At 36.6% G+C, this 21,632-nt stretch overlaps 5 protein-coding genes and 1 pseudogene across 5 annotated transcripts; 3 read left to right on the top strand and 3 right to left on the bottom strand.

The window, feature by feature from the left end:
• The first annotated feature begins 1,780 nt into the window (after positions 1-1,780).
• LOC128682059 (uncharacterized) lies at positions 1,781-3,831 on the top strand. Its single transcript, XM_053766530.1, has 2 exons — positions 1,781-2,067; positions 2,880-3,831. Exons 1-2 carry the CDS (start codon positions 1,781-1,783, stop codon positions 3,754-3,756), a joined length of 1,164 nt encoding a protein of 387 aa, XP_053622505.1. The 3' UTR covers positions 3,757-3,831.
• On the bottom strand, positions 2,061-3,990 carry LOC128682063 (uncharacterized). Its single transcript, XM_053766534.2, has 2 exons — positions 3,849-3,990; positions 2,061-2,788 (listed from the first exon to the last, which is right to left on the bottom strand). The coding sequence occupies exons 1-2, from the start codon at positions 3,988-3,990 to the stop codon at positions 2,205-2,207; spliced, it is 726 nt and encodes a 241-aa protein (XP_053622509.1). The 3' UTR covers positions 2,061-2,204.
• Positions 3,991-5,069: 1,079 nt separating this feature from the next.
• Positions 5,070-7,388, bottom strand: LOC128682057 (uncharacterized). The gene is made up of 2 exons (XM_053766528.2): positions 6,932-7,388; positions 5,070-6,078 (listed from the first exon to the last, which is right to left on the bottom strand). The coding sequence occupies exons 1-2, from the start codon at positions 7,285-7,287 to the stop codon at positions 5,178-5,180; spliced, it is 1,257 nt and encodes a 418-aa protein (XP_053622503.1). The 5' UTR covers positions 7,288-7,388; the 3' UTR covers positions 5,070-5,177.
• Positions 7,389-11,331: 3,943 nt separating this feature from the next.
• LOC128681925 (uncharacterized) lies at positions 11,332-13,339 on the top strand. The gene is made up of 2 exons (XM_053766254.2): positions 11,332-12,750; positions 12,840-13,339. Exons 1-2 carry the CDS (start codon positions 12,112-12,114, stop codon positions 13,128-13,130), a joined length of 930 nt encoding a protein of 309 aa, XP_053622229.1. The 5' UTR covers positions 11,332-12,111; the 3' UTR covers positions 13,131-13,339.
• A 5,407-nt stretch (positions 13,340-18,746) lies between these two features.
• On the top strand, positions 18,747-20,674 carry LOC128682054 (uncharacterized; annotated as a pseudogene).
• LOC128682053 (uncharacterized) lies at positions 18,919-21,412 on the bottom strand. The gene is made up of 2 exons (XM_053766524.2): positions 20,691-21,412; positions 18,919-19,849 (listed from the first exon to the last, which is right to left on the bottom strand). Exons 1-2 carry the CDS (start codon positions 20,996-20,998, stop codon positions 18,952-18,954), a joined length of 1,206 nt encoding a protein of 401 aa, XP_053622499.1. The 5' UTR covers positions 20,999-21,412; the 3' UTR covers positions 18,919-18,951.
• Positions 21,413-21,632: the final 220 nt, after the last annotated feature.

Below are 21,632 nucleotides of genomic sequence, written 5' to 3'. Positions count from 1 at the left end.
AATTAGGTATATATTTATTCACATTGTTTGGAAATAATACCCTAAAATGCATGTCGTTTCCAATCGTCTACATACTTTTAGGTAGGTGTAGGTGTACTTGGAAAAATGTGGTCATTTTTTCAAAAAATTATTAAGGTCAAGGTACTTGGTCTGCCTGTAGGTACCTCTCCGGCTCTCAAGTACCCAAAAATAACCATCAAGTTCTCAAGGTTTAATGTGCATCCGCTAGATGGCGCTATGAGTATCTAACCAATAGATGTCGCTACCATACCTTTTTACACTATCATTATAAATACGGCAAATATAATATTTTGTTACTATTTCGCGCAATTTTAATCTCCACAATCAGCATGGATTGTAAAGGTTGTCACAGACTAATTAACCACGATGATAATTATCTTGCCTGCTTCCTGTGTGAGGGAAAGTTTCATAGCGACTGTCTTAATATAAAACAAGATCACTTCCTCACACTCACCAATGAGTACCGCACCAGTTGGAGCTGCCCTACGTGTACAAACGTAACTAGACGCAAAGGATTTAATTTAAATACTCCAGTGAGACAACATCAAATTCCGGCGTCTGAAAGCACATTCGATACAATGGATGTCTCCTGTGAAATATTTGACAATGAAAAACCTTGTACCAGTGATAGATTTAGCTTACTCATGGAAACACTAAACCAGTGGCGTACTGACATTAACGCTAACATCTCAGCCATAAGAGATGATATACGTGTTAGTCTTGGTGAAATAAAATCCGAAATTAAATCTCTCAGACAGGATCACGCTTCACTCAAAACGACGGTCAGCTCTTTGGATGCAGAATTGAAATCCTTAAAATGTTCAGTCATATCCCAGTCTGAAGAGCAAAGTGATCTCACTAGACGTGTCGATGAACTGTCAAAAACCTCAGGCGAGCATACCAGCGCGGCTATCTCACAATTTGAGTTAAAGATTGACGCATTAGAGCAGCAAGCCAGACGTACCAGAGCGTCGCAACGAGAACTTGATGGGCTAGCGTTTGGCGCCTAGCGCTAACGCCTAGCTCAATCGAGCAAATATAGTAAAATCATTGATGGTTGGGGCGAAAAATACCTTTTTTTTTCGTAAATACCATTTTAGCGCTTTTTTATGACGCTGACAGCGCGTCTTCGCTAAAACTAGTTGGCACTGTTGGCAGCACTGCGTCCGAGTCAGTACAGAGATCAGTACATTTGAAGTACCTACATGCGATTCACGTTAGAACTCGTTCTCTGCGTTCGATCATTATTGTGTGCTTGGCTGGCGAGGCGGCAAATCGAATTGATTTTCACATTTCTTTGGTCCTTCATATCACATGTATGTAAAAAGCCTTAGTAAACGTGTTTTCGTAATAAATAGTGCAATGGTAGACGGCCAGGATCCGCTAATCCTGAGTGACAATTTGCGCTTATGTGGTCTTGAAATGTACATAAATTTGTTCAAAGGTATGTGAATGTTTCATTTTTATTTAGTAACAAAGTTCGTGTTAGTTTAATGTGCAGTCGAACAATCATCAAAAATTGGCGCGGTCAGATACCTACGTATCGCAGAGGGCTGCCGGATCAGGTAGCACGAAAGCGGCAGGGAAGCCCCGTAGTGTGTCTCGTCGCCAGTGGGCGAGGCAGGTCGCTTTAGTGCTTGTTCACGTAGCTACGCGCGGGCGCGGGGGCGGGTGCGGGCGCGGGAAACGTTGCGAGTTCGTGTTCACATTAACCGCCAGGCGTTCGCGCGAGTGTGACGTATTGTCAGAGGTCGTAAATATGGACGACGATCTTTTATTTTTAACCGAAAATTCATACCTAAAATGGGAGATGCTAAAAATTAGAATTGGTGTCCACGAAATCAATAAAGAAAGAGAACGGTATGGTGAATTTCATACTTTATATGGTAATTTGAGAGAACATCCTTCAAGATTTTTTGGATATACCAGGATGAGTGTCAAATGTTTTGATTACATACTGGATTCAATAAGGAGTGATATTTCAAAAGTAGACACAAATTTTCATAAAAGTATAAAGCCCGAAGAAAGACTATTTGTAACTATAAGGTGAGTTTAAAAAAAGAATTTTCATAGTAAGTAAATTATCATTTTTATCGGGGTACATATTGCAGTCATTCAAATTCAAACTCCTCTTTATTATTTTATTTAAGTAATTTACATTATCGTTATCAATAATACAAAGTTTAATTTCCATAATTAGTTGTGTTATAATCGTATGTATTGTATCCATGGTAGGACTGAGTCATGCCACTATTCATTTCATCCATAATAACTTGTGTTATATTGTTTCTAACACGTAGTTTTTGCATAGGAGATAAGTCTTTCATGTACGGCAACAAACTTTTAAAAAATAACAGATCTTCGCAATCTTGTTCTTGTCTTTCGCTGCTTTGTGACAGTTTAATTTGTAATAATTCCAACTTTTTCTTCTCCAATTCCATAAATTCCTGTCTTACATCTTGTGCACATTTACGTTTGGTGCTCGTATATTGTGTACTTGAAGATGCACCAGCTATGGATTGGGGAGTTGAGGACCGCTCATAATCATCATCATTATTATTGCAGTTTTCATCAGTAGTTTCATCTAAATTGCCTTCATTTATTTCTGGGGTAATGTCATCTTTTATAAACAGCATCATTTGAAAATATGGCCACATTGACGTGTTTTGATCTGTTCCAGCATCACCAGAACGAGAAACTGGAATTTTCTTAAATTCTTTCATAAATTGGTCCCGAATGTTCTTCCATTTTTTCCTTAAAGCCTTTTCTGTAAAATCAGAAATATTGTTTAGTGTTGATGATTAGTGTAAATACATTTAAGTTTTACATTATAATTGTATTTTTTTATTATGTTTCAGATATCTCTCCACTGGGTTGGCCTTTCGATCTTTGGCATATAGCTTTCGTATGGGTGTTAGTACTGTTGCTGAGATTGTTTATGGTACCTGTGAAGCAATTTGGAAAAAAAAATTGAATGTCCACATGCCACAGCCATCTGAAGACCAGCTTATGAATATTGCTTCAGATTTTAAGGAGATGTGGCACTTTCCTAACTGCATTGGCAGTTTGGACGGTAAACATTGTAGGATTAAAAGACCTAAAAAATCAGGATCGGCATTTTTTAACTACAAGCATTATTTCTCTATTGTTTTGCAAGCTGTCGCTGATGCGAGGAAAAGATTTTTAACTATTGAAGTGGGAGGTAGAGGAAAGCAAAGCGACGGCGGTACATTTAATGCCTCGTCCCTGAACCGGTTACTCGAAAGAGGTGCATTTAATATTCCGGAACCAAGAACATTACCCAATTCTAACATTACAGCTCCATATGTTATAGTAGCCGATGAAGCTTATCCTCTTAAAGAATATATAATGCGTCCATACCCACAAAGAACATTGAATCAAGAGAGAGAAAATTTTAATAATAGATTGTCAAGAGCGAGAAAAACCGTGGAGTGTGCATTTGGAATTTTATGCAATAAATGGCGAGTTTTGTTAAAACCTATTGAAACTGATGTTAAACATGCACGCCTGATAATAAAAACCGCTTGCTTATTGCATAATATTGTAATTGATACAGATGGTTACGATTGTGATAATGAGTTCACAACTCCAACTCGACACCAAAGGCGACAAACTAGAACTGGAAGAAACAACAATCCATCAAATCGGGCTAAACAAGTTCGGAATCTATTCACAAAATATTTTTGGGAAAATAATCGTTTAATATACACGTAAGTCGCCTTTGTATAATGTATCTTTAGTAGCCTTCAGGAAATAAAAAGTTTAAAATACCTGCAAATAATAACATAAGTATTTCATTTACTCACCCTCCATATCAGGAAACAATCCAGCAATTTCCTTCCATAGCTTATTGAGAACATTTCTGTTCATATGATGACTGTGTTTACTTTGCCAAATAGGAGTTCTAGCCTGAACAGCACTAATAAACTCTTCTGTATTGAACGACATGATTACGTGCTATCGTTTCTAGCGACAAGATCAAACTGGTTGAACTTACCTGACGTCGCGAGTGAATCGCGCGCGCCGCCGCCAGTTTGACATGAACACACACAAACGTCTCACGCGTTTGAAATTGCCGCGAGCGCGCCGCGCGTGCCAGTCGCTAGTTTGCTCGCTACTTAGACCGCACGTGCGTTTTGTACGTGAACACTCGGAAACACGTCATATGTTTGATATTTCGTGACCGCGCCCGCCACCGTGCCCGCGAGTCAACGTGGACAAGTACTTATTCAAAGTTCCATTCGCGCCGCTTGCTACTGGAGGCAAGGTGGGTGCTCTGAAAGGGTCAGCCCAGAGGACTTAGAATTTTTAAGATATTTTCCACAATTGTTATCAGTCTAGTGTTGGTACTTGTGCTAGTTATGGTTTGCAGTTAAGATGATAATAATTGTCATGATTACCTCTGATGTAAGCAATATGTTTTTACCAATTTTAAGTAATAAAATATCCCGAAGATGTGTAAGTATTTTAGGTGTTTTTCACATGGGTACACCCAAAAATGTCATTTCTTACAAGTTACTACTACTACCAACATAATTTATGGTCAGAGTGTCGCAAAGGGTGCGCAAAATTATTGTTATCTGTAAGGCCTATAACGCACTAGCGGTTGGCCGCCATGCGGCGTGCCGTTGCGGTAGGCCGCACATCGATTAGTACATGAAACCGCACGATAACGACGCACTGATTTGCGGCCAGCCGTCAACCGCTCCGGTTGTTCCGGAGCTGCGACGAGCCGCGCCGGTTGAATGATGCGGCGCACCGCATCCCCACCACGCACTCGGCGCGGTAGTCGCAAACGCCGCGTCCCGCCCGCCAGTCCGTCGTCGCTTGTTTCACGCGCTAGACGCTACTCGTGCGCGTCATGGATTTTGATACAGAAAAGTTCATTTTAGAAATAAAAGAACGCCCCGCAATATGGGATAGCAAATGCGCTGATTATGCAGACAGAAATAAAAAGTTAAAATGTTGGGAGGAAATGATTAATATATATGCAAAGGAAGATGATACATCGGAAGAAAAGAAAGAACTCGGTAAGTTACGTTATTTATTAATCATGGTTACAATGTTACAATCATCATACCTACTTTTTATTCGCAATTTCCTGCGATTTTGCGGATTAATGCCATTATATTTACTTATATATATTTTTCTTGCCATTCCAATTTACCTTCATGTTCAAAATACTGAGCGAAAGAGTCACGAATTCTTTCAGCGATATTATTACCTATTCGATTATATGTTCTCGGAGTTTCTGGTACATCAGGCGACATGTAACATGTTAAAGTATCTTCATAGTTATAACCGTCTCTGTCTCGAACGTAGTTATGCAAAATGCAACATGCTTTGATGATATCAGTAGCCAAACTAATATCCACATTTAAAGGTCTATGGAATATACGCCACTTATTGCTCAGTATTCCAAACGAACATTCGACATATCGCCGTGCTCTACTATGCCGATAATTATATATTCTCTTAGTAGTGTTTAAATTAGAATTTTTTGGTTTTGCATAAGGTCGCATTAAGTTCGTGGATAAGGGAAAGGCTTCATCGCCTACTAAAACATATGGCATTGGAATAGTATTTACTTGTGATATGGGTACTGATTCTGGTATCTCAAGTTCTCCTGCTATCATTTTTTTGTAAAAGTTAGAGTGTTGATAAACTGCTGAGTCTCCAAATTTGCCACAAGCACCGACATCTATTGTTATGAATTTGTAGTTACTGTCGCATATAGCCATAAGTATAATGGAAAAGAACTGCTTATAATTGTAGTACATGGATCCACTATGGCACGGCTTTATTACCCGTATGTGTTTCCCATCTATAGCCCCAATGCAATTCGGAAAATTAGCTCTTGTAGAGAAACCCTTTGCAATATCTAGCCATCTTTGTTGAGATGGCTTCGGTAAACAAGATTCTTTTAACAGTAACCATATTGCCGAACATACTTCACGAACAAATTCAGCTATTGTACTCGCACCAATTCGAAATGTGTAATGTAGTTCAGCGAATGTACATCCGGTTGCCAAATATCTAAAAACATAATTATTTTTTTATTAATTTAAATGGTTATTGTTACAGGTAAAGTACTTATGAAAAAATGGCGGAATATTAAAGATAGTTTTGTAAAAGCTTCGAAAAATATGAAAAACATGAAAAGCGGTTCAGGTGCCAAACATAAAAGCCCATATACCTATTATAATATTTTATTATTCTTAAAGGACTCTACTATGGTAAATGAGACAGAGTCAGACATTGCCAACAATCTTTCCCAAGACCATGATGGCCCATATGAAACATCACAGAATTTAGTTAGTCAGAAAAAAAAGAAAAAAAGTAATAATGAAGACGTTATTGGACAACAATTAGTATCAGTATTGAACAAAAACTTGGAGTATAAAAAAGAAATGGAAAATGACGAAGACAAGTTGTTTTTGTTATCCCTTTTAAGAGAGTTCAAAAAAATTCCAGAATCCAATAAATTGGAAGCGAGATGTGAAATCATAAGAGCTATTAGAAATGCTCAACAACCATCATTTCATTATAGTACGCAATTTGATCGAGGGTATCGAAACCATATGTATGAAAGTGAATATGCTGGAAGAGGATATCAAACACTTGATAGTGACTACACTGGCCGAGGGTATGAGAGTAGACTCAATAATAGAGAACCCACAACTACAGGTTACCAACACCGTCAAAATCTACCAGGTACATCCACGCACTCAATGGATACAACTGAAGAGGCAACTCAGGAATCTGCTAGCCAAGACGACGCTTCGTTGATGTCTGAATTGTTTAATTCACCGTAGATTTTTTGTTAATGTGATTCTATTTCTATGTGCCTTAAATAAATGTGATTCAACTTAATATATTGTTTTCTTACCTGATGGTTATAATGAGCTTTTCTTCCGGGGATATAGATATCCGAAATCGTGTATCCTGGCCACGAATATTTAAATATAGTTTTGTTAATAATTCTTCATACGATTTTACTGACATCCTAGTGTATCCAAAGAACTTATCTTCAAATTTCTTTAGGTTTGAAATAAAAATATTAAACTCTTTGCCGTCATGTCGTGTCACCAATAGAGGATGTATCCAAAATCTATGTTTATTTTTTTGACGATATTTTCTACGATGATATAAATAAATGACTGCCGCAACTTCCTCAACGTCCATCATGTGCAAAATTTCTAGAAGCACTGACGATTGCGGCAGACCGCAGTGAGCCAAGACCATACGGTTAGCCGGAATACGGCGTGCCGTTACGGCTGACCGTATATGCTGCGGCCTGCCGCATCGGCATACCGCATCGCGGCAGGCCGCTAGTGCGTTTTAGCCCTAAGTGGTTTTCCTCTTTAAATTCAAATTCAAATTCAAATTCAAATTCAAATCATTTATTCAGAAATTAGACCTTCACAGGCACTTTTTCTCGTCAATCTTTAAATTTATAGTTATTTCTCACAAGCTAGAAACTACTGGCATTTCGGAACGACCACTGCTGAGAAGAAATGCCGAAAGAAACTCATTTGAACAGTGTTGGTCCCTATCATGCCAGATCGGCTTACCATTATTGTTTTTTACAAAAAAATTTTTTTTTCTTTTCTTTCTAATAATATATAAAACACAATTTACAATTTACAATTCTTCCTAAACATAGTTTCAACCCTATGTTTAGTCCACCCCAAGGAGGTGTTATACTATACATATGCACCCTTTAGTGCTTACATCACTCACAGACTGCTGCATCAGCAGATTCGGTTGCGACGTTAGTCGCTAGTCCATTCCTTTCAGCCAGTCGAAATCGAGCTCCTTTCCATGCTAGACGGTTGCCTCAAATCAATTAATTCTTTTTTTTAAAAACCTATTTCCTCAACTCCGTATAACAGTTCGGTCATTATTGTGTGCTTGGCTGGCGAGGCGGCAACTCGAATTGATTTTCACATTTCTTTAATATTGTTTTCGGGACATTTGTAGCGACCGATTGGTCCTTCATATCACATGTATGTAAAAAACCTTAGTAAACGTGTTTTCGTAATAAATAGTGCAATGGCAGACGGCCAGGATCCGCTGATCCTGAGTGACAATTTGCGCTTATGTGGTCTTGAAATGTACATAAATTTGTTCAAAGGTATGGGAATGTTTCATTTTTATTTAGTAACAAAGTTCGTGTTAGTTTAATGTGCAGTCGAACAATCATCAAAAATTGGCGCGGTCAGAGTAGGTATAGCAGAGGGCTGCCGGATCAGGTAGCACGAAAGCGGCAGGGAAGCCCCGTAGTGTGTCTCGTCGCCAGTGGGCGAGGCAGGTCGCTTTATTCAAAGTTCCATTCGCGCCGCTTGCTACTGGAGGCAAGGTGGGTGCTCTGAAAGGGTCAGCCCAGAGGACTTAGAATTATTAAGATATTTTCCACAATTGTTATCAGTCTAGTGTTGGTACTTGTGCTAGTTATGGTTTGCAGTTAAGATGATAATAATTGTCATGATTACCTCTGATGTAAGCAATATGTTTTTACCAATTTTAAGTAATAAAATATCCCGAAGATGTGTAAGTATTTTCGGTGTTTTTCACATGGGTACACCCAAAAATGTCATTTCTTACAAGTTACTACTACTACCAACATAATTTATGGTCAGAGTGTCGCAAAGGGTGCGCAAAATTATTGTTATCTGTAATAATTGATTATCTAGATAGGTAGGTAGGTACATATTTTACAAGTTACAAGATATTAATGCTGTTTATATTTTCAACAGAACATTTTATAGATGCAGAAACACTGCAAATGTCATAAAAGAATTGATACCTGTAATAGAACACAGAGCAAAATTGACAACGCAATTAAAATAATAATTATTACAGGAGATAACCTCATCAGAAACTGTAAGATAAGCTTAAATTAATTTTGGCTTTATACTCTGGAATAATTTCTCATTCATTTTTATTTTAATGTGTTACTATACTATAATACAGTTCATTGATATTTTAATAAAAATATAATAAACTAGCTGTTGCCCACGGCTCCGCCCGTTGTACATACTTAAAAAGTAGCCTATGTCACTCCTGAAGGTTTTTTTAGTCTCTTGAATCAAATATACAGAATGAGGAACTACCAAACTTAAATACAAATGTAAGCATTTTTACTTTTTAAGGTTCCGTCCTCAAAGGATTAAAACGGGACCTTATTACTGAGATTCCACTTGCTCCGTCCATCTGTCTGATGCTATTTTTTGAAATCATGCATTTAAGGGTTAAATAATACTTATTTAATTAAAATAAAATCTAACGTAGATGTTATCAGTTAGGTACATACTCAGAACATTCATATTTCATCAAGCCATATTTCCATAGTCTCTGGAGATTAATAAAAATTATTCGTGTCAGCGTGTTTTTTTTATTTGTGTGTGTATGTGTGCGAGCATGAAAGCTGACAAAAACTTCTTCAGCCATGTACAGTTCGTCACCCGCTTTTGAGGCCAAATGCTTTTTTATACAAAGGCTTTTTGATACGTATTGATAGATGCAATATTCAGGTTTGATGAGAAATACTATTGAGAAATATATACATATATTTTCTAATTTAATTATCCTGTATATTTCTATCAATGTACCATGAAATTTTTCTATGATACCCATAGAATTAGGATTGTTAGGGGTTCCAATGTGAAGATCAATTTTGTATAAAGTTAACATTTCTTTGATTAAACGATTATTAAATTCAGATCCTGGGTCACAACTTTTTTAAAGGAGTACCAAAATTTGAAAAGTATTTCAATAAAACATTTATTACTTCCGGGGTTGATCTATTAGATATTTCATATGCTTGACCAAATTTACTAAAAGCGTCTACTATCGTTAAATACATTACATTATCTATTTTGAATAAATCCATAAAAAATCTTCAAAGGATTATTTTGAGTTTGTGTTAACTCTATTAAAGGTTTTAACGGTAGTTTTAACGGTTTTCTATCTTTTTACAAATTTCACACGAGTTTATAATAGCACTTACAGTTTCTTTCATTCCAGACCAATAGTAATCTCGTTTTAGTCTATTTACAGTTTCGTTAATACCTCGGTGACAAGTTTTTCCTTCGGAGTTTTTAGTACGATATCTCGTTGTTCTTCTTCATTTTCTAATACCGTTATGCTTTTAGTGTATTCTATGATTGAAATATTATTTGTATCAAAAAGTTCATTTATTACTTGATAGAAACATGGTTTTAAATTAGAAGAGTCAAAAAATATAAAATATTTTATTGACCATTCGGAAATTGCAATTTTGCAAACAGTACAAGTTTATCGGAACTTTTTCATTTGAGAATCTGTCTAATCCAGACTGTCATATCATTCCCAGGCCGATAAGGTAGTTTCAAAACCTTTCTTTACTTTGTTTCAGACGAACGCGGCCTTAATAGGCAGTTAGTTTCATCCACGACATTATCAATCGCCATCATAAACAGTTTAGAATTTACATAAGAGAATTATGTATACCTAATAGGTAATTAGGTATATATTTATTCACATTGTTTGGAAATAATACCCTAAAATGCATGTCGTTTCCAATCGTCTACATACTTTTAGGTAGGCCTACTTGGAAAAGTGTGGCCATTCTTTCAAAAAATTATTAAGGTCAAGGTACTTGGTCTGCCTGTAGGTACCTCTCTGGCTCTCAAGTACCCAAAAATAAGTCTACCTAAGTACATACCTAAAAAGAAATTTGTGAGTTCACCCATAAATTATCTTATCCCAGGATTTCAACATGGCTCAACCTGTCCTGGGCAAAAATATGAATAAATAATAAATAATAAATAAATAAATAATAAATAATTTTCTTCAAGATTTGGCTTTCACCAACCATGTACATTGGTGTTGTATGTGCCGAAACCCAATAAGGTTGTTATTCTGATGTCAACAATGCATAATGATGACAAAATTGATGACACTACTGGAGATGCTCGAAAGCCGGAAATAGTAACTTATTATAATAGAACAAAGAATGGTGTCGACTTAGTTGATAAAATGTGTTCTTTGTATGACGTTTCGAGAAACTCTAGAAGATGGCCTCTAACGGTGTTCTTCAATTTACTAAACTTGAGTGCACTAAATGCATTATGTATTTACACAGCAAATAAAAATTATAAAGATGTATGCCGTCGGGACTTCCTGGTCGACTTATCTTTGGGTTGGATGAAACCATTGGCTCTCAAAATCGTTGCCGAGGTCTTTGGCAATAAAAATTAAAGATTTTCTAGGTATTACGGACCAAGAAAGCCAAGCACCAGCTTCAGCTTCAGAAGCGACGTCGAGCAATGTAGTGCGCCGTTGCCACGACTGTGGAAGAGCTCGCAATAAAAATACTCGAAAGTCGTGCACTGCCTGCAAAAAGTTTATTTGTGGAGATCATTCCAAGATTATGTGTCTTTCCTGTGTAGAAAATGCTATGAATGATTAATTTTAAATATTAAACATGTCCAAAAGTGATAGCTAGTAAGAAGTCAAAACAAGTGGGACAAGTCACATCAGCAGATAGAGGATGCGATTGGGAACGTGATACGTGATACCTCCCTTTTTTATATTTCCGAGAGTTAGATATCAAGAATATTTTGTATCGGAAGAACCAGAAGGATCATCTGGAGATGCTTATCCAAGTGGTATCCACGAAAAGTTTTGTGAAATTAAAAACGATCAGGGAATTCATGTAATTGTTCCATTATTTTAAAATATCTGTGCTCTTGTGACAATTTCCACACTGGGTGCATCTTCTGGGCCTTTGCACATTAATTAATGCAGCAAAGCAAGCGCATCTTCGTCTTCTGAAGACGAAGACATCTTATCGCACGAAAGTTAGCCTGTATAATGCCGCATCTAAACGTTTCTTGCCTGTTCCACGCCTCTTCTGATATAATTCAAATCGCGTCTGCACCGTATCTGTCCTACGCCTGCGCTTCGCCTGCCCCGTGCCTTCGCCATACGTCGCTTGTGTGTTTTAGGTCTTATTGAAACTAAAAAATAACGAATTGCCAACCCTTTATTTCTAATTTCTGTTTATTTCATTTATTTATTATCATGAAGACTTCTGAAGGATTTCAAGTTACGGATAGCAGAAATCTGCCTAAGGTAGATCATCTAATGTTAATGCAATATATGCACGAAAATGAGTGTTATAATGTTGCGGAAACACGAAGTGCCAAGGCATTATTAGCGTCCCGCGAGGCCTACGTGGAGTCAGCTATAGGTTTCGTGGAAATCAAATGCGAAGGAAACTTGTGCACTGTAAAATGTAGAGTTACGCCGGAACACAAAATTAAGGGGAAATTATATCCGGTAACGGCTGTAATAGACGAAAATTCTGAGAAAATATTAAAGCTGGAATGCACTGATTGTGCAGCTTCAGCAGGTGGATGTAAACATGCTATTTGTTTTGCACTTTGGCTCATAAAACGAACTGACGAACCAGCCGTTACTTCCGTTACTTGCTACTGGACCAAGCTACCTGGAGCAGTTAATGAACAGAGGTTTATATTGGCCAAAAACATTGGAAAATCCAAAAGTACACTCGAAGATGTACAAATGAATGTGTCTTTGTCAATGTTTACTGAAGAATGCAAACGCCAGAAAGTCACAAGTGGGTTGATTTTAAATTACTGCAGCTATCGACAACCTATACTCAACGAATTTAGTGTTTTAAATTTAATGTTGCAGTTTGTAAATAACTAATGATTATACGTATGAAAAATTTATAAATTTCTGTGAAAACCTTATAAATACAGACATAGTACATAAAATAAGTGATCATACTAAAGGTCAATCAAGCAGACTCTAAAGTGTGGCATTGCTTACGCCTAGGGAGAGTGACTGGCTCAAGAATATATGAAGCTGTTCATTGTCAGACAGAAAATGGGGCTTTAGTACAAAATATTCTTGGAGGCTATAAACTACCGGAGACTAAAGCAATGAAAAGAGGAAGAATCTTGGAAAAGCAAGTGCTGGAAGAACTTGAAAAGTTTTATAATTTGAAAATAAATAACTCAGGATTCATTTTAATAAATCCCATCATTGGAGTAATATTAGTATTCATCAGATAATCCCAGATGGATTAACTGATGAATGGGTCTTAGAAATAAAAAACCCTTAAATATTACTTGACAACCGAAACGCCAACATTTTGTGGACAGACGAAAGTTTGTTCACAAGAGTTGGTGTATTCAATATCCATAATGAGCACTGGTGGAGTTATCGGGATGAAAACCCCAGAAAGATAAAAAGATATTCTTTTCAACACCGATTTAGTTTAAATGTCTGGGCTGGCATAATAGACGGCCATTAACTCGGACCTTATTTTATTGAGGGCCGTCTTACCGGCTCAACGTACCTGGAGTTGCTGGATCACGTTATAAACGAGATGCTGGATGACGTTCCTCTCGCTTCACTGCAAAACTTTTATTACCAACAGGATGGTGCTCCTCCACATTTTGCAATCCAAGTGCGTGAAACCTGACCCGCAAGTTCGGTAATAACTGGATCGGGCGTGAAGGTCCAGTAAACTGGCCAGCACGGTCCCCGGACCTAACTCCATTCGATTATTATTTGTGGGGTGATGTTAAACGTTTGGTGTACACTGAAGAAATCAACAGTGTTGAAGTGTTACGCGAACGAATCGTTTCAGCATTCGATAAACTGAAACAGGATTTGTACGTTTTACGAAAACTAAAACGAAATTCTCTACGCCGTGTAAGACTGTGCATTCGTGAAAATGGTGAGCACTTCGAACAATTACTTAGAAAGACTTAGATTTTTTTACTTAGATTAATTTAGTGTTGTAAATAGACGAATCAATTGTAAATAGGATGATTTCAGCTTTTTAACTACGCCAAAAATACCTAATTTATCAAAACAAAAATAAGTTTTAACTTTTTGATCTCTGAAGAAATGAGGGATAATGTAATAAAAAAATAAAACTAATTAATTAAAAATAGGTATTTCTGTCGGTCCTAAGCCCGTAAAGTAGGAAGGGAAATCTGAAATTATTCATTTACATGCGCTGTATCGGGTGATTTCGGCCGTGCCAGACGGCCACGCCCACTAGATTTATTCCTATTGCGACTTTTGAATGCACTCGAAAAAATTGGTTTATTCCCAGTGTTGCCAAAATAGTGGATTTTCCACTAAATCTGGTGGTTTTGGCTTGCTTTTTAGCGGACAAATATTGACTTTAGTGGCTAGTGGATTTGTCTAGTGGAATTTAAGAATTTAGTTTTTTTTTTCTCAAACATTGGAACGACGACTATGAACTCCACTCGTATCGTTTTTGGAGTTTAATTCTATCGTGCAGCAACACTCTTTATAAAAAATGGGGAATCCCCGATAATTTACTACCGGGGATTCCCCGTCGAGGAATCCCTGTTCTCGCTCGTCTCAATTTTCGTTCGAGCTCAGTGAGTTGGTGTCGATGGTTTTGTTTGTTTCGTGTTTCGTCATTAATAACCATGCCAAAATCACAATATTCACAAAAGTTTCGGAATTCTTGGCTTCAAGACCCACATTTAAAAGATTGGCTTCAAGTAATTGAAAGTACTGCTGGTCAAGTACCGAAATGCAAGTTTTGTGGAACGATTTTACGGAGTCACTATGGAGATATAAAAACACATGGGATGTCGAAAAAGCATCAACAAAATATGAAGGTAACCGGATGTTTCATAATTATTTCGTTAGAAAGTCATGGAATTATTTTTATTTTAACGAACTTCCCAGAAGAATAGGTAGATATTTTGTGAGCAAATAGTGTGACATGATCTAGCGCCTAATGACATGATCTGTAACCTAAACTATATAGGAGGTTTTGTATATTTTCATTTACATTTATACTGGTTATCGTTACGCAACCTAAGCTACCGTTCAAACCAGAGCCTGTAGGAAAAAAGAAAAAGGAAGAAGCCAGACTCGCATTGTTCACAGCCATGCATACCAACATCCGTGTAGTTGACCACTTGGGTGTCAATAGAGTCTGCTGTGTCGAGAATATACACGCAATGGCTAGAGTTGAAAACTCATTTTTCTATAGCTAAGTTGCATGAAAGATATCATACGGCAGAGTTACTGCACTCTATGTACGCGAACGAGATAAATTATGCGTATATTTCATTTTTATATCCAATATTGATTGAGATAAACAGAGTTAATAAAATGTTCCGAGTCAAAAGATACAGACCACACATTATTATGTGGCGAGTTGACCAACCTGATAGATATGCTTGTCAGCAAGATTACGTTACCTACACATAAAATTAATATTTTTACCCAAAATGTCGGCGACTATTTAGATCCAAAATGCTATGATTCGAAAAACAAATACGAAATGCGAGAAAAGGGATTACCAAGGGAAGAAGAAGAAATAGTGCGGACTCGGTGCATGCAATTTATAGTGAGTTTAATTGACGAAATAAAAAATACTCGTAGGCTTCCAGAAAATGTCGAATTAATGAAAAAAATTTCGCGAATAAGTGTCGAAAAAGCACTTAGTCATAATAAAGAAGATCTAATTGACATTATGGCTCAATTAAATAAAAGTTCTGAATTCATTGCGAAAGTGGACGATCAATGGCGACAAATCCATTTATTGGAATGGCAGGAAACCAAAAATACAAAAATATTTTGGTATAAGTCCTGCATTTCAAAGATGCACAAGGGGTTTCAAGATTTTACGAATTGGCGACTTTTGCGATCACTCTTTTAATATTGCCGCATTCCAACGCCGATGTGGAAAGACTGTTTAGCAGTATGAATATAATAAAAAACAAGCAGAGAAACAGAATGGGGCTTAATCTTTTAACTGCTATTTTAAGAGTACGCTGCGGAATGAAGATAGCGGGAAAACTGCAACGACTATGAAATCCCAAACAATATTGTGAAATTAATTGCCACCAAAGAATCGTACCAATCGGAGACTGACGATAATGGTACGGACGGAAACGACTCATCTGACTTAATAATATAATTTCATTATTTTTTTTACATAATGTGTAATTTTAATGTTATTTCTCCAATAAATGTATCTTTTAAATACTGTTTTCTTTCGAGATGAACAAAACTTTATTAAAAATAAAGTTGGTGGAAAATTTAGCGATTTTTTAAACTGGCGCGAGTTTTGTTAGGGGATTTCTGGTGGTTTTAGAGGTCGCTTCTGGTGGGTAGCTTGATACTTCGGTGGCAACACTGGTTCGCGCACAAATTCAGTACGGTGACAGATCGAGTTTCGACGTGACGTGCTAAGTTTCCCCCGTTTATAATTTTATTTCAATTGAAGAATTCATGCAATTTTATAGATCAAAAAGAATTTTAAATACTCTTAATTCCCGTCAATATGCTGATTTGTAAGTTTTCATGTGCGTTGTTTGAGCAGCAAGTCGCAGAATGCGAAAACGAATCGGTACCGGAAACATTAAAAGCTGATTACGAATGCCACAAAATTAAAGCAGATAAATCTATTCGAAAATATCAAGAAGACAGTTCTCAGGAAAACACTATTCGAGTTAGATATTACTCGATGGACCTCCAACAAGTAATGTTATTACCGGATATGTTTAAAGTCAAGGATTCATTTTTTTATGTCGTCTCATTGTTTTTAATTTAATGTTCGCCCCTCTGCAAAAAGGGTCAAATACTAACTGCACTTGTGTGCTCTGGCGCGAAGCTTGGGCAGGCAGAGATGGCAATAATATAGTTGACGCTTGTGCAGCACTACTCGAAAAGCAAAGAGATGTACATACAACATTTAGTCATTTGGTGTGACAATTGTACTAGTCAAAATAAGAACTGGATCTTGTTTACATCACTTGTAATTCCTGTGGACGCTGGATTTTCTTCCATTGAAACAATAAATCTGAAGTACTTGACTAAAGGGCATACCCACATGACCGCAGACAGTGTTCACGGGAATATAGATATATACATCTTTTAACAAATAAGTCTATCACTGTTGGACATTGTTTAGAAATAATTGCCCCATTTAAATATTAAGTAATAGTTAATTTCACCTAAATTACATTCTGTGTTTGATTTAAGGTTAAAGGAAAAATGTTATTGCTGACTGTAGCTAGTTATAAAAACATAATCATAATTATTCGTTTCTTAACTATTTGTGATTGTCAGTTATGAATGAACACTTCGTATTCTTGTTTAAAAACCAGTTGTGAAAACAATAATAAAAAAGGGTTTTTCTTAACCAGTTAACAAAACTTAGTTATGAAAGTGCACGGAAGGTATATATCAAGCGTCGGGAGGCCATTTACGACTATGAAGACTATAAAGATGCAGTTCAGAATTCTAGAAATAATCTTGATATCGTGGAGGTCCAGAAAAAATACCAGTGGGTTAAAAAAAGAAGAAGCCCGAGGCGAAACTCCGACGACGTACTTAATACTCTTACTTTGAATTCTTTGGTAGATGTTAAATTTGTGAATGGAAGTAGAAATACTCGTATGTTCTATAAATTAGATTTTGACGATCATTACAAAGAAGTTGATTTTCTTGTTAAAAAATTTGATGTAAAGCGACTGCCAGAAACTATTGATGGTCCAAAAGGAATCAAACAGAGCAAGAAAGATGGCATTTTAACAAAACTGGTACCGCTTAGGATGCCTACAAATCGAAAACAATTTTTAATTGTATCGAAAATAATATTTAATTGAAAACAAATTTACCGGTGGGGCAAATGATAGAACAATAAGATTTTTTTTAACTTGTATGTTTAAACTCTTTTAACTATGTCTCTTTTATTACTTTTAAAAAATAAATATTAGCTACGTAAAACTACTTTTCTTACGTTTACGTTCTTTGAAAATGTATGCACAAAGAGTTATAGTTACTGATAAAGAACAGAATACACTTACTAGCTTTAATAAATGATCATTGTGCCTGAGATAAATTTATTCGACAAATTTAATAATATAGTAAGTTCACTTGCTAGGTCTAGAAATTGTGAAGCCTGTTATTTTAAAATAAAGATATTATTTATTTATTAGTAAGTGCCATAACATTTACGCTTTATTTAACATACACGGCATCTAGCCGAGGATATAACGCATTTTTTGATCTAACTCTCGTCTTTATACCCTTTATAGTTTCGGAGTGGCAAGACTTCAAAGCAACCAACTCGTTTTTTGTCTCTCCTGTAAATTTTATCTCATGACACTTACTAGGTTTTGAATTTGTACAGCCGAGATGTTGGTCTGTGTTTGTTTATTAGTATTTTGTAAGTAGGTACCTATATTATTTTTAAAATGACCAACGAAGAGCCCTTCAATTAGAACTAGGTAGGTAATTAGGGGAGCGGGAGGTAATGAGAGCGATACTGTTTTTGCCAAAACAGTCCTTATTAGCGCACGAGTGACCGCTCGGGCGTGTTCGTTAACCTTCGTAAGAGCGCTTGTAGACGTCCGTTTTTTTCACCGGATAACGGACCGTGTTTTTTGCCGGATTCGCGGTGGTGTATGAATTATAATGAATGTATGTACATGCACCGGACATCGGTCCGGCGAACAATTTACGCCGGATGCACCACCCCTTCCCCTCGGCGCGACGGACACCGGTCCGGTGTAAGAAATGGCGGTCATCCACGCCAGTGTATTGGTGCGTGTTGACGCTGCCGGACGTATTGCCTGTTTTCTGTTAATTGAGTGCCGTCTACCTGCGTTCTTTTAAAAATGGGTAATATTGACATGGAATTGTTAATAAGTTTGGTTGAAAATAGGCCTGTACTGTGGGACAAAACCCAAGAGTGCTATAAAAATAGACAGTCGAGTTTTGCCGCTTGGAGAGAAATTTGTCTTGCGTTAAATGAAGGTTTTGAAACGATGTCCGAGAAAGAAAAAAATGATTTTGGTAAGTAACATTTTATTTTCATTATTTTTATGCATGTTGATTTTGCCATGGTACACGCCCTACTGGTGACATGAAATACTCTGCATATTTGTTACGAATCATATTTGCTGTTACATTACCTCGTGTTGAATGGGAACGAGGCAAATGGCATAGAGTAGACACCATGTGTGAACTAGCAGTGTCAGTAGCATTATTAGCAATACCCTCTACTTTATGAATTATGTTTTGTAATAAGCAGCATGTTTTTACAATGTTAACAGCAGTATCTGTTGAAACATTTAATGGTCTATGCAAAATCCTCCATTTATTGGATAAAATACCAAATGCGCATTCGACGTAGCGTCGCGCTCTTGTGAGACGATAATTGAAAATTTTTTTTATTGAGTCAAGTTGATGCCCACCGTAAGGACGAAGTACGTGTTGATGTAAAGCGAAAGCTTCATCAGCAACAAATACATAAGGTAACTCACTGCCTGCACCTGGCAACTGCTTAGGTCGAGGAATATTTAATTTATCGCCTACTATTCTTTTCCAAAATTCTGTTTCTTTAAATACTGCTGAATCGCATTCTTTGCCGTAGGCTCCAACATCAATAAAAACAAAATTATAGTTTGTGTCTACCACGGCCATTAATACTATTGAGAAAAAGAGCTTGTAGTTGAAAAACATTGATCCACTTTCTTCTGGCTTGATGATTCTAATATGTTTTCCGTCAATGGCTCCCAAGCAATGAGGAAAATTTGCATTGGTCTCGAAATTTTTTGCTATTGTTAACCATTCGTCTTCCGATGGTAGTTTCATATAAATTGGAGAAAGGGTTTCCCACAATGCTTCAAATACTTCTTGTACAATACAGCTGATAGTTTTTATACCCATTCTGAAACTGTAATGTAGATCACTAAATGTGTTCCCTGCAGCTAAATATCTGTAACAATTTTTTCTTTTTTAGGCAAAGATATCATAAAAAAATGGAACAATGCAAGAGATAACTGGATGAAATATCACAAAAAAGTTAAGGAATGTAAATCCGGCTCTGGTGCAAAAAGTCTACGAAAATATAAATTCTACGATCAAATGCTCTTTTTGTGTAAAATTGTGACTCGCCGAACAACGGAAGCAAGTATTACATCAGAAAAAAACATCACACAATCTCACAACAAAGAAACTGACTCACAAACCAATAATGACCCTACCGCACCAGCCAATACTACCGATTTAACAAAAACAAGCAAGAAGAGAAAGACAGACTGTAGCGAAGTTGATCGACAAATGCTTACTTTAATTAAATCAGTTGAAGATGAAGACAAGAGTAAGAGTATGTGTTTTTTCAAAGGTATTGCTCCGATTGTAGACAAGTATAGTGATGACGATTATGTTGAATTCCAATATGAAATCATTAGTTATGAGAAATTTAACTCGGAGAAATCAAGCGTCCATGCAGCAGCAAAATTACAATTACAATATTAATCGAGGCTACACTACGGCTACACCCGACTACAGGATACACGAATATCAACCAACACAACCCATTCCATCCACATCCAGGATGCCTCAAGAACTCATGCAGCAAGATGATTCCCAATCTTCAATTATTACTGAATTAAGTTCAATCACATCGCCTGATTACGATTTCGATTTTTCTAAAACTCCTTAATTTATTTTTTGAGTATAATAAAACAATTACTACCTACTAAATTTTGTTTTAATTAATACAGGTAATCAATCCCCTTTTCTATAATTTGAAATTGAACATCTCTTTAACATACCTTATCGTAACGGCTAATCTCTCTGCCGGGGAAATAGATTTACGCATGTCAGTATCCTCGTGTCTTATTTTATCATATATGGCTGTTAATAATAGTTGAAAGGTTTCTTTCTTCATCCGAAAATAATTGTAAAATTTAGTTTCATCTTCTTCCAACTGCGTAAAAAGAGTTTGAAATGCACCATATTTTTCCCTTTCCAATAATATAGGATGCACCCACGATGACCTTTTACGTTTTTCTATTTCTTTTTGTTTCTTCTTGTACAAATAGTAGGCCAATACGAGTTTTTTTTTCTTATTATTCGACATTTCACACGTGTGTAATCTCTGACTACCAGTTCAAAACTAACGCATATAGACGGCAGTCCATCCATCCGGTAAAAAAAATATGTATACAAGGATAGCCGTTTATTCACGGTCCGTTATCCGGTGAAAAAAACGGACGTCTACAAGCGCTCTAAAGGTTCGCTTTCGCTGCCGGCTCGCGTCAGTACGCAGTGTTGAGTCACGTGGGACAGTTGTGTTTTTTGCGCGCGGACAACCCTAGAGATCGGACGTCAAAAAATCTGCTGTGCAATAAATCATTAAATATTGCAAATTAGGACGAAATTGACGTGTAAATTAAATATCAGTTCTCAAAATAAGTGTTTTTAAATATCCGTGACTACATAAACCACCAAAATCTGAGCAAATGATATATCGCATCAAAGTGACGTTTCGGTAGCAAACTCCCAACGACGGATTCTCAAATCGGAATTCGTTGGATTACCACTAAAACCAGATGAGTATTCGTTTTAATATCTATTTTTATAGAAACGCCTTCTTTTTCATCTCTGTCGTAGTGTTTATGCACTACATATTGATTACAATAAACCGTAAATCAAATCACCAAGATTGTCTTTAACAACATCCTGACGTAAATTGGCATTATCTGATTTCTCTC

The sequence above is a fragment of the Plodia interpunctella genome, chromosome 29 (assembly GCF_027563975.2).
Source record: "Plodia interpunctella isolate USDA-ARS_2022_Savannah chromosome 29, ilPloInte3.2, whole genome shotgun sequence".
NCBI lineage: Eukaryota > Metazoa > Arthropoda > Insecta > Lepidoptera > Pyralidae > Plodia > Plodia interpunctella.
This window is presented reverse-complemented; position numbering and strand designations above follow the sequence as displayed.

Coding starts and splice junctions, on each gene's coding strand:
- LOC128682059 (XM_053766530.1), top strand. CDS start 1,781: ATGGACGACGATCTTTTATTTTTAACCGAAAATTCATACCTAAAATGG. Junction 2,068..2,879: donor AGACTATTTGTAACTATAAG/GTGAGTTTAAAA, acceptor ATTATGTTTCAG/ATATCTCTCCACTGGGTTGG.
- LOC128682063 (XM_053766534.2), bottom strand. CDS start 3,990: ATGTCGTTCAATACAGAAGAGTTTATTAGTGCTGTTCAGGCTAGAACT. Junction 2,789..3,848: donor ATTGTTTCCTGATATGGAGG/GTGAGTAAATGA, acceptor CTGATTTTACAG/AAAAGGCTTTAAGGAAAAAA.
- LOC128682057 (XM_053766528.2), bottom strand. CDS start 7,287: ATGGTCTTGGCTCACTGCGGTCTGCCGCAATCGTCAGTGCTTCTAGAA. Junction 6,079..6,931: donor AAGCTCATTATAACCATCAG/GTAAGAAAACAA, acceptor TTATGTTTTTAG/ATATTTGGCAACCGGATGTA.
- LOC128681925 (XM_053766254.2), top strand. CDS start 12,112: ATGAAGACTTCTGAAGGATTTCAAGTTACGGATAGCAGAAATCTGCCT. Junction 12,751..12,839: donor TAAATTTAATGTTGCAGTTT/GTAAATAACTAA, acceptor AAATAAGTGATC/ATACTAAAGGTCAATCAAGC.
- LOC128682053 (XM_053766524.2), bottom strand. CDS start 20,998: ATGTCGAATAATAAGAAAAAAAAACTCGTATTGGCCTACTATTTGTAC. Junction 19,850..20,690: donor AGATTAGCCGTTACGATAAG/GTATGTTAAAGA, acceptor AAATTGTTACAG/ATATTTAGCTGCAGGGAACA.